This window comes from Schistocerca piceifrons, chromosome X (assembly GCF_021461385.2).
Source record: "Schistocerca piceifrons isolate TAMUIC-IGC-003096 chromosome X, iqSchPice1.1, whole genome shotgun sequence".
Classification (NCBI taxonomy): Eukaryota; Metazoa; Arthropoda; class Insecta; order Orthoptera; family Acrididae; genus Schistocerca; species Schistocerca piceifrons.
In genome coordinates, this window is record NC_060149.1 from 231,930,389 (window position 1) to 231,944,393 (window position 14,005).

General features: G+C 44.5%; 1 protein-coding gene across 2 annotated transcripts in view; it reads right to left on the reverse strand.

The window, feature by feature from the left end:
• The window catches only part of LOC124721797 (protein turtle homolog B-like), a 406,195-nt gene extending 399,147 nt beyond the window's left edge, over positions 1–7,048 (reverse strand). For both annotated transcript variants that reach the window (XM_047246920.1, XM_047246919.1), the window contains exon 1: positions 6,906–7,048. In XM_047246920.1, the coding sequence (XP_047102876.1) occupies positions 6,906–6,972 (67 nt within the window). In that variant the 5' untranslated portion in view covers positions 6,973–7,048. The remainder of the gene's footprint in view (positions 1–6,905) is intronic.
• Between the last annotated feature and the right edge of the window lie 6,957 nt (positions 7,049–14,005).

Consider the following 14,005-nt stretch of genomic DNA (forward strand, 5'->3'; position numbering starts at 1 on the left):
AGGCTCACCACGAAACTGTAACTGCTTAAACTGTTTATTATCTCCTTACGATACTAAATACATTCGGTTACTATTGTCTCAATGTATTCTGCTACGGAAACACTTCAAAGTAGATTTCTCTGTATTTCATATTGTGTCTGATAGAGCCCGCTTTAGAAACCTGACACGTAAGCGTCATCGTCAGACTACGAGGCAACAAAGTTTGATTAAACGACTTTACAATAACGCCCTCTTTTCCCGTCTTGTTTTACTCCGATAACTTGCAGGAAATAAGATTTCAAAAAGAATGCCTCACATTACAGGACGTGAAATTGTCGTCATATTCCTCACATCACAGCATCGCTCGCGTTTATCAACTCATTTCGAAAACTATAAATCCACATGTACAGCATTCCATTGTATTGTTTTTAATGCCTGAACTGAGCTCTTGTTGTATCACACTGAACTCAATAATAGTTCAAAATTTAAGATATTACTGGTAGATTCTTACTGAAAGTAAATTCAGCAACAATTAATTGTTAGTAGCGACTTTCCCCGGTTTTTCACGGGTAGCGCTGAGCATCTACGGCCTGACGACTTCTCTTGCGTAGGAGTAAAAAATTACACAGACGAATCTTTTTCGTGAAAGAGTCTCTGTTTTAGTGAAAACTGTATCAAAATTCCTACAGTAGTTTCTGAGATTAGCCTTCACACACAAACTGAAAAATGCAGTCTGAGACTTTATAATATTTACAGCCGGCCGCGGTGGCCGAGCGGTTCTAGGCGCTTCAGTCCGGAACCACGCGACTGTTACGGTCGCAGGTTCAAATCCTGCCTCGGGCATGGATGTGTGTGATGACCTTAGATTTGTTAGGTTTAAGTAGGCCTAAGTTCTAGGAGACTGATGGCCTCAGATGTTAAGTCCCATTGTGCTCAGAGCCATTTGAACCATTTATGATATTTACAGAATATATGTATAGATTCAGGTCAAGTTTTCCTGTTATCAGGCGTTGCAGTGGCTGTTAGCCTTACTGCTTTTCCCACCACGTACCACCACCTCTGTAACCGACCAGCTGGTTCCCGTCATTGCCACGAGATGTCTCTCCAAACGCCAAATAAATATGGTACAGATAACAGTATATCACACATTACACATTCATCGTTACTATAATTGCAAATTATATACACAAACCCTCGTCTTGATCAGTCTGTCTATATCAGTGAAAACCATATCAAAATCCCTTTAGTAATTCCTGGGATTAGCTTTCATACACAGATTCACAGAAAAATGCGACGGGGGACTTTAGTAATACGTATAAATATCTATTAAACAATGAAACTGGCCGTTTCAAACTGGCAGGCTCAGCTTCAGTCGGCTGAACACATTTATGTAACATATAAAGGGTGTTCCGCGATGATGATTCAAGCTTTCAGGGAAGTTGGAATAGTTGAAGAAGAAAAAATTTAACGTTACGTCGACGATGAGACCATTAGAGCGGAGCAAAATCTCGAAATTGTCCAGCGAGTTTTCAAAGTAACCACACGGACTTTTCGCCAGTAGAATAAGGAAAACCAAGGAAAACCTAAATCAGGATGGCGCAAAGGGGTCTGAACTGCCGTACTCTTGAATATCAATCCAATAGCTCACTGAGGTAGTTTTCTCGATGAAGAAGATCTAATGTATCAATTTGAGGCAGGTCATCCTGGTCCACAAACGTCTGAGTACAAATTTGTACGACAAAATATGAAATTACCGTTGGTCTGTTAATGTTAAAAATCCTAGCTGACATTTTTATTGTATTTATTTGCACAAGGTGCTACACTCACCACAGCAGATGAATCCAACATCATACTGCTGTTTTGCGCGTATGACAACGTAGCACAACGTTCCATCGTGTCCATTCGATAAACCCCAAAGTTTTTAAAGAATGCCACAGGCAGCGAGAATTCGCACCAGAAGATCTTCAGTCTCGACGGGCGTCTCATACATAAAACATTTCTCACGAACCCACAGGAAGAAACGACGTGCGTCCAAATCAGATGAACAAGCTAGTTACTAAACAGAATCATATATTCCATATTTGCGACCAGCAGGTGCACTTTCATCTGTGACTCCGTCATGTTGGGACCACTAGCAAACCATTTGCAGTGCATTAGTGGTATTCACGCCCCCGTGTCTCATGGCATATGCCCACTTGTTGGTTTGCCTACCCTACAATGTTCCAATGAATTGTTTTATTACCTCGTAAATCCGTGTTTCCAAGGTTTTCGTATTCCACTAGCAGTGTTATTCCACAATAGATTTAGCTTCTTAACATTGCTCTTAGACATTACCAGACCATAGTTCTCTGTTTAAAACTGATGTATTTGCACCATTTCCACCACCCATGGAAGTTGTTAACATCAGTGCGGAAACGCCACAAGATGTCAGCAGTCTTCATCTGAGGTGAATGTCTCTTGGGATGATGAGGCCGTTGAAAATTCTGCGTCGTTTCAGAGACACTGATTTATGCCGCTGAATTTCTTCATACTGGTCAAAATTAAAAGCTAGGATAGATATTTTTGCAATTTAAGAGATACTTTAGTATAGAACAAAACACACACACACACATATATATATATATATATATATATGTGGTGGTCCATTGATCGTGACCAGGCCAAAAATCTCACGAAATAAGCGTCAACCGAAAAAACTACAAAGAACGGAACTTGTCTAGCTTGAAGGGGGAAACCAGATGGCGCTATGGTTGGCCCGCTAGATGGCGCTGCCATAGGTCAAACGGATATCAACTGCGTTTTTTTTAAATAAGAACCCCCATTTTTTATTACATATTCGTGTAGTACATAAATAATTATGAATGTTTTTTAGTTGGACCACTTATATACTTGATGGGGCGCTGTTTCTACTTTCACTAAAAATTCGCCTGTATTTTCATACGGCCACGGTTTTGTCACGTAGTTTATAAAAAGTTTCAAAATAATAGTTTCTCATTTCTTTAGCTGTTCCCTTCGATGTTTACCTTCCTTGCGGCATGAGCTTCAGTTCCGGTAATTATTTTTCAGAAATGTAACGCAGATACGCAGAAATGATAAAGGAATGCCAAGATCTGACTCAATGGCTCAGCGATCAAACATTGGATTATATTTAGTAAAAAATACACTACTGCCCATTAAAATTGCTATACCACGAAGATGACGAGCAACATAAGCGAAATTTAACCGACAGGAAGAAGATGCTGTGATAAGCAAATGATTAGCTTTTCACAGCATTCACATAAGGTTGGCGCCGGTGGCGACACCTACAACGTGCCCACATGAGGAAAGTTTCCAACCAATTTCTCATACACAAACAGCTGTTGACCGGCGTTGCCAGGTGAAACGTTGTTGCGATGCCTCGTGTGAAGAGGAGAAATGCGTACCATCACGTTTCCGACTTTGATAAAGGTCGGAGTGTAGCATATCGCGATTGCGATTTATCGTATCGCGACATTGCTGCTCGCGTTAGTTCAGATCCAATGACTGTTAGCAGAATATGGAATCAGTGGGTTCAGAAGGGTAATACGGAACGCCGTTCTGGATCTCAACGGCCTCCTATAACTAGCAGTCGAGATGACGTGCTTCTTATCTGCATGGCTGTAACAGATCGTGCAGCCACGTCTCGATCCCTGAGTCAACAGATGGGGACGTTTTCAGGACAACAACCATCTGCACGAACAGTTCGACGACGTTTGCAGCAGCATGGACTATCAGCTCGGAGACCATGGCTGCTGTTACCCTTGACGCTGCATCACAGACAGGAGCGCCTGCGATAGTGTACTCAACGACGAACCTGGGTGCACGAATGGCAAAACGTCATTTTTTCGGATGACTCCAGGTTCTGTTTACAGCATCGTGATGGTCGCATCCTTGTTTGGCGACATCGCGGTGAACGCACATTGGAAGCGTGTATTCGTCATCGTCATACTGGCGTATCACCCGGCGTGATGGTATGGGATGCCGTTGGTTGCACGTCTCGGTCACCTCTTGTTCGCATTGACGGCACTTTGAACAGTCGACGTTACATTTCAGATGTATTACGACCCGTGGCTGTACCCTTCATTCGATCCCTGTGAAACCCTACATTTCTGCAGGATAATGCGCGACCGCATGTTGCAGGTCCTGTACGGGCCTTTCTGGAAACAGAAAATGTTCGACTGCTGCCCTGGCTAGCACATTCTCCACATCTCTCACCGATTGAAAACGTCTGGTCAGTGGTGGCCGAGCAAATGGCTCGTCACAACACGACAGTCACTACTCTTGAACTGTGGTATCGTGTTGAAGCTGCATGGGCAGCTGTAACTGTACACACCATCCAAGCTCTGTTTGACTCAATGCCCAGGCGTATCAAGGCCGTTATTACGGCCAGAGGTGGTTGTTCTGGGTACTGATTTCTCGGGATCTATGCACCCAAATTGCGTGAAAATGTAATCACATGTCAGTTCTAGTATAATATATTTGCCCAATGAATACCCGTTTATCATGTGCATTTCTTCTTGGTGTAGCAGTTTTAATGGCCAGTAGTGTAGCTTGAATCCCATTTCGGAAATCTCAATTTACCTCAGCTGTATTATCTTTAATCGATGTAGACATTACTTCAACGCTTCCTTCAAGCAGTTCATGACCAAGTCACCGAGCGTGCAAGCACAGTGTGTGAGATACATCAACATTCAAATAACCGTACCAGCTTCCGGATTTGGGTTTCCCGCTGTTTCACTAAGTAAACGGAGACTTATGAAGTGATTGTTCCTTCAAGAAATGAGCTTTTTCTCCGTCGCAATTGACCTCCCTATCGACGGAAAACTAAACCCTAACAAACTTGTACGACAAATTTCCTCCAACATCCTTGGAAGTCTCAACGAGTAAGCGTTTATATCCTGCCGTGCGCCACAATAGGACAACAGGTGTACACTTAACAAACACGTTTGAAAATGGTGTATTAAATTGGGAAAATAAACTTTATTCCCAAATCAAAGCGCCGGTTGCGTATGAATCAATATTCCTACCACCAATCCGCCTTTCTGACTTGTTAATTCATACGTGTGTAATCTAGAGAACACTCATAAACCATTTCACCTTCGTTCCATAAAATTAGCAAACTTCTGGGGAATCATATTTCTAATCGTAGTACCATTCCCTGTATTTATTGAAAGTATATACATAGAAAACTATCGGCTTTGTTTCCGATGACCATACAAGCTAACTCCAGCTAAATGTACAAGTTTCCTTAATGGTTAAAACACTTAACTCAGTTTGAACCCGGCCATCTTGATGTAAACGTTCCATCGCGTCTGCACATACTTTCAGGCGAAGTCTACTATAGTTCCTTTAAAAAGCTGTCTATCAGTACCTTGTATCATTATTGTCAATTGGTCTACACTTTCATCTCCAATGCGCAGTGACGGAGTGGTTAAGCGTGATATAAAAAAACACTTCCTCGTCAACGTTTCACTAACAGAATCCATTGTTTTACGTGTTCTTTGCTTCGACTATCCATAAATAAATTCTGCTATTCTATATTTTAGATTATTGCTGTATTCATTCCTATAGCCGATCGTCCTTTTATTGTTCTCCTTAACCAGAAGTACCAAATAAGCATGACAGCAGATATACGAGATCCAGGCGCTTACGTATTACATAAACAGAGATTTGCGATACACACAGATTAAGGATGTCAGAAAGGACGAATAAGGGTAATGAAGCTGGATTTGAATGAATCGCCCTTTCCCATTGTTAGGAGGGACCAGACAAACATCAGAAAACGAAATTTGTTATTTCATCAACTTCTTAGGCAACTCCTTCAGGATTCTCCATCTTCCAATTTTTTATTCCAAAATAACTTTCAGTCGAATCACACAAGCAGAGACAGTAAAAGAAACATTACATTTTTAACTTTGCTGCAGAGGAGTCACCTTCCGTCGCTCAAAAATGCCATTTCTAGTGTATGAACCACAATTCTGCACTGTCGTTTATTGGGCAGAAGGTAAATCGTTAATACATTCGTTAATTCAGTGACAGAGATCTCCTTCTGAGTTTCAAAATTCTTGACTCCTAAGAACTAATTGTTTGACTTTTCCCCTTGGAGGAAAATTTTTTTGTCAAACACGAAAGTACAGTACTTTCAAAAAATTTCCGACAGTATAAGATACTGCACAGTTTTTTCTGGAAGATCAAACAAATACAGCAAACCTTATGTCACCTTGTTGCCAAAGTATTCTACGGTCGTATCATAACCTTTTGTCCTGTAATTAGTCTTTGCGTGTCGTGCACAGCGGAATAATGTTGTCATTCAAAACGAGAAATTCTTATGAACTGTAAGTAAATATATGACGCGAGTACCGTTCCAGAAGCCTAAAGTAAAAAGTGCCCGTAAGACGTGGGAAAAAGCAACACAATAACAATAATATTTACGTTAGCCACAGCATCTGTATCGCACTGGCTCTTAGATTTATAGAGCATTATCAATCCAAAATAATGGTACCGGTGTAGAATATTTGTAACAAATGTTTCCAATCAAAATCTGTTTTACTGCTTAGTACATTAGTATTCAAGAAGCAAATCACTTGTTTACACTGCAGCTAATAGAAGTGAATCAGTAGTCGTGGACATAGTAATTGGCTTTCGGGGATGAGTTTAATATCTTTCTTTGACCAGTTTCTTTAAAATTTCTCCTCGAGATAACCCTCAGTCCGCAATGAACATTAGCTAACAGCTACTTGCCGTAACTGTTGGTATTTACGGCAGGAACTGGGCTGAAATGTTTCGGAAGTACTTTCTCGTGTTTCGTTACAGAGTGAGTGCACGTCACGTGAGGATCCCGCCTGCTACAGCACGTAACGTATCTCTGATCGATTTGGCATCGGCCAGCTCCGGGCGGCGCTGTCTACCTGCGGGAGCGAGGAGCAGGACCAGGAGCAGCAGGCGGAAGGCAGCCCGGCGCATCCCGCATCTCATCCGAGGCGTCGGCAGCGCTCAGGCGCCGGCGGGCCGCCGGTGGGGGCGCGCGCACATGACTACGTCTGCTCGCGCCGGCCGCTGGGCCGCGACTGACGGGCGGGGCTGGCTGCAACGACCGCAGCGCCTCCCGGCCGACGCCAGCGCCGCGACGCGCCGCCAGCGCGCATCGATTCTTGCCGCCGATGCCAAGGCGTAGTTAGCTTCTCCATTTATTTTCGCTTCTAAAGACGCCTCTTCTTTTCTAGCAGCCGATAGTAACCAATAAAACAGTTCACTGAGGTCTTTATTCGCTCCCACAGTAGAGACTCAACACGACATAGGCCTTAGCCATAAAAGAGTTTCATGATAAACACAGAGGTAGCACAAAAAGTATTGTTGCTGTATTCTCTGCACCGTTCGTTAATCAGTAGAATAAATGGCTAAAACTGCAAACCGACCGTCATTAGGATTGCATCCCTTCACAATACTTCACACCTACAACGCCTTAATCCCCTCTTATGGCACTGTCTTCTGGGTTTCGGGTCCACCACAGTTTCACCACTTGCTTCGGATCCTCAAACGCCACGCACTCCGCCTCGCCCTCTGTACCGTTTACGATTCTCCACTAGGTTCCTACGTGAACTCTCGTATCTCCCACACTGAACTCCTCCTAATTTCCTACACTCCCTGCAAACTTGGCACCACCCATTCTATCGTTTCATTCATGATTATCAGTCCTTGTTTTGTTCTGCGCTTGAGCAAACACATACCAGCTTACCAACCTTTACCTAAACACTCTGCATATCCTATTCCAACTAAACTGTAAACATCATCCACTACCAGGCCATGAAATCCTCTCAGAGATCTACCCTCCTTCCATCTTTCACAAAGTACTCCATTTTCTCTCCATGCCAAGGCTCCTATCTATCAGCTTCTCCCCTCTTCTCACACATACACTTACACTTAGGCGAAGATAGTCATGGTTTACCTCATAATATCGTGTCGGACCCCCTTATGCCCGTCGTTGTGCAGCGACCCGGCGTAGCATGAACCGAACAAGTCGCTGGAAGTCCGCTGCAGAAATAAATTTTCAGTGGGATTCATGTCGGGCATTTTGGTGGCCAAATCATTCGCTCAAATTGTCCAGAATATTTTTCAAACCAATCGCGAACAATTGTGGAGCGGTGATATGACATCGTTGTTTGAGAACTGAATGGTTGCAAATGGTCTGCAAGTAGCCGACCATGACCATTACCAGTCAATGATCCGTTCAGTTGCATCAGGGGACCCAACCCATTCCATGCGAACACAGCCCATATCATCTGGAGTCACTACCAGCTTGCACAGTGCCTGGCTGACAACTTTGGTCCGTGACTTCTTAAGGTCTGCGCCGCACTCGAACGCAGCCATCAGCTCTTAACAACTGAAATCGGGGTTCATCTGCCCAGGCCATGGTTTTCCAGTCGTCTAATGTTCAACCAATTTGCTCAAGAACCAAGGAGAGGCGCTGCTGGCGCTGTCGTGCTTTTAGCAAAGCCACTCGCGTCGGTAGTCTGCTACCATAGCCCATTAATGCAGAATTTCACCCTACTGGCTAAGCGGATACGTTCATCGCACGTCCCACATTGATTTCTGCGGTTATTTCGCGCAGTGTTGCTTGTCTGTTAGTCCTTCGGTAGAGAAGGAAAGAATAACAGTATGCTGATCCTGTTTGGACGCGTTTGGTAATAACGTCACCATAGTTCACGTTCCTGCTTTTACCGCAAGCACGTCGGTAACACACGAATGCCACTAACTGACAACTCTACGTAAGTGCCGGTGTTCTCGGTTGTTAAGTGAAGGCCGTTGGTCACAGCGTTGTCCGTGGTGAGAGGTAATGCATAAAATTTGATATTCTCGGCAATACAGATCTTGTAAAATTCAGTTCTCTGACAATTTCAGAAACGGAATGTCACACGCGCCTAGTTCCAACTACCATTCTGCGATCAAAGTCTGTCAGTAACATTTTCACATGAATCAACTGAGCACGAATGACAACTCCACCAATACATGCTGTTTTATACCTTGTGTACGCTATGCTACCGTCATCTGTATATGTGCATATCGCTATCCCATTACTTTCGTCACCTCACTGTATAAAGGGCGATCCGTTTTGAGGCCGATGCTGCAGCGTATATGTAACGTGGCGCGGCTTCGACGTGGGTATACAGGGTGGTCAGAAACCCTTGTAAAGCTTCTACAGGGTACGTTTGTTGGGAAATAATTGTTAATAAAAAAATTCGATACGTTGCTCGTTTCCGAGCTAACTATTCAAGTTAGCCAATAAGGCCGTTGCGCGTGCAAATTCAAGCTGCCCATAAGATGCATTTAATGTCAGTTTTTCTCAGATAGTTGTTGATAGCGCACAAGACTGCTCAGCCTCTGTATGGGGTTCGATCCTTACTACAGTCTCACGTCCAATTTTTGTATCTCTTGTTCGATTTTAGGAAACCAACCGAAGAACACGTTTGGCGACACCGCCTTTGGTGGACCACTTGAATTTGCGCGCGCAATGGCGTGATTGACTAACTTCATTGCTAATTAATTCGGAAACGTCGCAGTCTATCGAACTTTTTTCTTAACAGTTATTTCTAAGCACAACCTACCCCGTAACACCCTTACAAGTTTTTCGGAAAACACCGACATGTAGGCAAGTGTTCGCCAGGATAGAGGTCAGGAGCGGAGGGCGTTGTAAAATGAAAAGTAATGAAGTGGAATGGACCCAGTTTATTCCTGTAACGATGATACATTGGTGCCTACGTAGGGCTGAGCAGCCCCAAGAGGGGTTGCCGTCTGCTCATCAGAGAGGCAGAGGCTAGAGGAGCGACTACTCGCCGGCCGCGGTGGTCTAGCGGTTCTAGGCGCTTCAGTCCGGAACCGCGCTGTTGCTACGGTCGCAGGTTCGAATCCTGCCTCGGGCATGGATGTGTGTGATGTCCTTAGATTAGTTAGGTTTAAGTAGTTCTAAGTTCTAGGGAACTGATGACCGCAGATGTTAAGTCCCATAGTGCTCAGAGCCATTTGAACCATTTGAAGCGACTACTCGGGGCCGAGGTCTGAAGCTAAGAGAGCGCGGAGCTGTTTCCAAGCCGCCCTCGCCGCTCCCGGCCGCGTCCCCACGTGATCACATGATTAGTCTCTGATTGGAGGATTGATTCCGCCAATGCGCCTTGCTAGTAGCGTACCGCCGTCAGCGCAACCAACCCGTGGGACTTGAGTCTGACCGAGGAGCACGTGGCAGGAATGTGCCGACCATGGTCTTCCGGCCAGCACCTTCCACCACAGTATGCCCAATGAGCAACGGCCGAACATTATGCATGGAAAATTTATTTAATAAAATTTTGTCGGCAATGATCCCTCTTGGGGGGGTCTCCTCCCTGCACACAAGGGATTAGTGTGGCATTCGTGTGTTAACGACTTTCGTGCGATAAATGTGGGAACGTGAACTATGGCGACGTTATTACCAAATGCGTCCACGTAGAACCAACGTACTGTTATTCTTCTTTTGCTACCGAATGACTTCCATCGGTAGAATCCATCGGTGAACCAAGAATGTGTATGGGGCAGCATATCTGTCGAAAACCAGCGTTTTGGAATGGTGCGCCAAGGGTGCTGCTGCTTCATGATAACGCACGTCCATGTATTTTCAGTAAAGCTAACAGCTCTGTTTTTATAAAGACTTTCGCCAGTTAATTTTATTTTTAAAAAGGCAGCAATGCCTCACCTTAAATCTTCAATGTGCAGCTACTGCTCATCAGAGACGAGGTTATCCTCAGTAGTGCACAGGAAAGCTTGATAGACCGTTCGACTGTAAAGAGTGAATGTTCGCTGATGACGCTGTAGCATACGGGAAGAGTTGTCGTTGAGTCAATGTAGGAGGGTAGAGGATGGCTTACACACAATTTCTGATTAGGATAATGAATGGCAGTGTGGTCTAAATCTGTATTCCGCAAACCATCCTGCGGCATGTGACGGAGGGTACTTTGTGTACCACTGTCACATCATTCACTCCCCCTCCCCCTCCACCCCTCTTCTTTCCTGGCGCGTAGTTCACGGGAAGAGCGATTGCCGATAAACCTCCCTTTGGGCTAATTTTATCCTCATGGTCTTTTCGCGAGATATACGTACGAGGAGCAATAGATTTGTTGACTCTTATAGTACCGTACGCTCTAGAGACTTCAACTTCCATCCACACCGTGATGCGGAACGCCTGTCTTGCAGCGTGTGCCACTGGAGTTGGTTATCATCTCTGTGACGCTTTCGTGCTTACTAAATGAATCTGTAACGAAATGCGCCATTCTTCTTTCGATCTTTTCCATTTTATCTATCAGTCCTATCTGAATGTTTTGTAAGCCACATCCTTTGTTCATGGCCTACATTTCCTGAGGATTCTTTTAAAGAATCTCAGTCAAGCATCAACCTTACTCGCGACTGATTGTATGTGGTCGTTCCGTTTGGAATCGCTCCGTACGCATACAATGAAGTATTTTATGGAAATAACTGCTTCCATTCATTGCTCTGCTGTTGTGTAATCACACAATAAATGTTCTTCTGCCTATTTATTCGCAATGCGTTACATTTGTGTATGCTGAGGGTCGATTGCCACTCCCTGCACCAAGAGTCGATCCTCTCCGGGGTTTCCTGCATTTCACTACAGTTTTCTAGCGTTGCGACTTCTCCATATGCAACAGCGTTATCCGCGAGGAAAAGCCTCGTGGAACTTCCGACGTTGCCTATTTGGTCATCTGTACACAGGGTGAACATTAATAAAACCGAAAAACAGCAGGTACGTATTCCTGTCTAGAAATGGAGGAAAAAAGGTCATATGAAAATGTGTTCGGAAATACATCGTTGCCACGGTAGATGGAGCTGACAAGTGAAAGTTTCTCTAACCACGTTCCGTGTGTTCCTTGTGTGTTGCACGCTGGTTATTGACGCAGCGTACTGTAAGCAGCAAAATGGTCCAGTACTCATGTCGGAAACAAGCCGATATGGTGTTTGTGTACGGCCAAGCATATGGAAATGGACGAAAAAAAATGGTTCTGAGCACTATGGGACTTAACATCTGTGGTCATCAGTCCCCTAGAACTTAGAACTACTTAAACCTAACTAAGGACATCACACACATCCATGCCCGAGGCAGGATTCGAACCTGCGACCGTAGCAGTCGCGCGGTTCCGGACTGAGCGCCTAGAACCGCTAGACCACCGTGGCCGGCGAAATGGACGAAAGGCAGCACGGCTGTACCCAAACAAGTACCCTCACAGACACCAACCACATCACACAAATTCAAGCCCTTTTTGGGCGTTTGTGTGATCATGATTCCTTTCAGACAGACGAACGTGCACGGAGGCGGCGTTCAACGGATTTGGAGGACCGGCTTCTACAGTATATTGAGACGAGCCCTAGAACAAGCTCCTGACAACCGGAACGCCAACATGGTGTAAGCCTAAGTACGGTTACATCTATCCTACCTGACGATCACTACTATCCCTATCACCTGCAACGAGTGCAAGGATTATCAGCAGCGGATTCCCCTCTATGGGAAGGATTTTGGCGATGGTTTTTGCACTAGACCATCACAATAACGGGATCTCTGTCATCAGTTCTCTTTACCGACGAAGCAACCTTTACCAGAAAGGACATCATCAGTTTGCATAATCGTCATCTGTGGGCTACAGACACGGCACGTAGTCAGGGGAACTTTCATCCGTCAGCGCCATCTCCTTGACAACGATGCATTGCCCGACACACGTTCATAGGACCTTTTTACCTCCATTTCCGGTCAGGATTCCGTCCTTGCAGTTTGTCGATTTTATTAATATTCTCAATGTGTATCGTGAAACGTAATTGTCCTATAACACTCCCTTGAGGCACGCCCGAAATCACCTCCACATTTGGAAACTTCTCTCCATTCAGAACGACAAGCTGTGTTCTGATTGCAAGGAACTTTTCAATCCAATCACACTGTTTGTCTGATATTCCGTACGCTAGTATTTTGTTCATTTGGCTGCAGTACTGAACTGTATTGAATGCCTTCCGGAAGTCAACGAACACGCATACACCTAGATGACTGTATTTACTGCTTTCTGTGTTTCGTGGACGAACAGAGCGACCTCACACGATCGTTGTTTTCGGAACCGATCTTGGTTCCTACAGAGGAGATTTTCGGCCTACAGAAAAGTCCTAATACGCAAGAATAAAACATTTTCTAAAATTGTACAACTGACCGACGTCAGAGATATAGGCTTATAGTTTTGTGCGTCTGTTAGACGACCTTCCTTGAGGACGGGAATGACGTGCGCGTTTTTTGCTATCATCAGGAACACTTCGCTCCACCAAAGACCTATGGTACACTTCTGCTAGAAGAGATACAAGTTCTGTCACATGCTATCCCGTCAGGTCCAGTGGCCATCCATCCGTTGACCGATTTCAATTGCTTGTCTATCCCATGGTCATTTATTTCGATATCAGCCATTTTGTCGTTCGGGGGACGATTTAAAGGAGGCACTACAGTGTTATCTTCCTGTACGAAATAGTTTTGAAAACAGACGTTTAGTATTTCGGCCTTTTCTGTGTCGTCGTGTCCTTTTCAATGCCATTATGGCCACGGAGTGTCTGGACAGACATTTCGACCCGTTTACTGATTTAATATAAAACAAAAACTTCTTGAGATTTTCTGTAAAATCGGTAGGCAGAATTTTACTCTCGAATTTGTTGAATCATCCACGCGTGGGCCTCCTTGCGCTAATTTTGGCTTCGTTTAATTTTTTTTGTCCGTGAGACTTTGGCCTTATTTAAATTTACAGTGAAGCTCTCTGTGCTTTCGTAACAGTTTTTTAACACGGCTGTCAGATCACGGCGGATTTTTTCTATTGACCGTGGGTCGATGGAGATGTGTCGCCTGGTCCAGTAAATTACGTTTTTGTTACACCAGGTCAATGGTCGTCTCCACAAAAGTCGTCATCCACACGAACGGCGGCTGGAAATGTGCAGCTCACCAAGAGCCGGC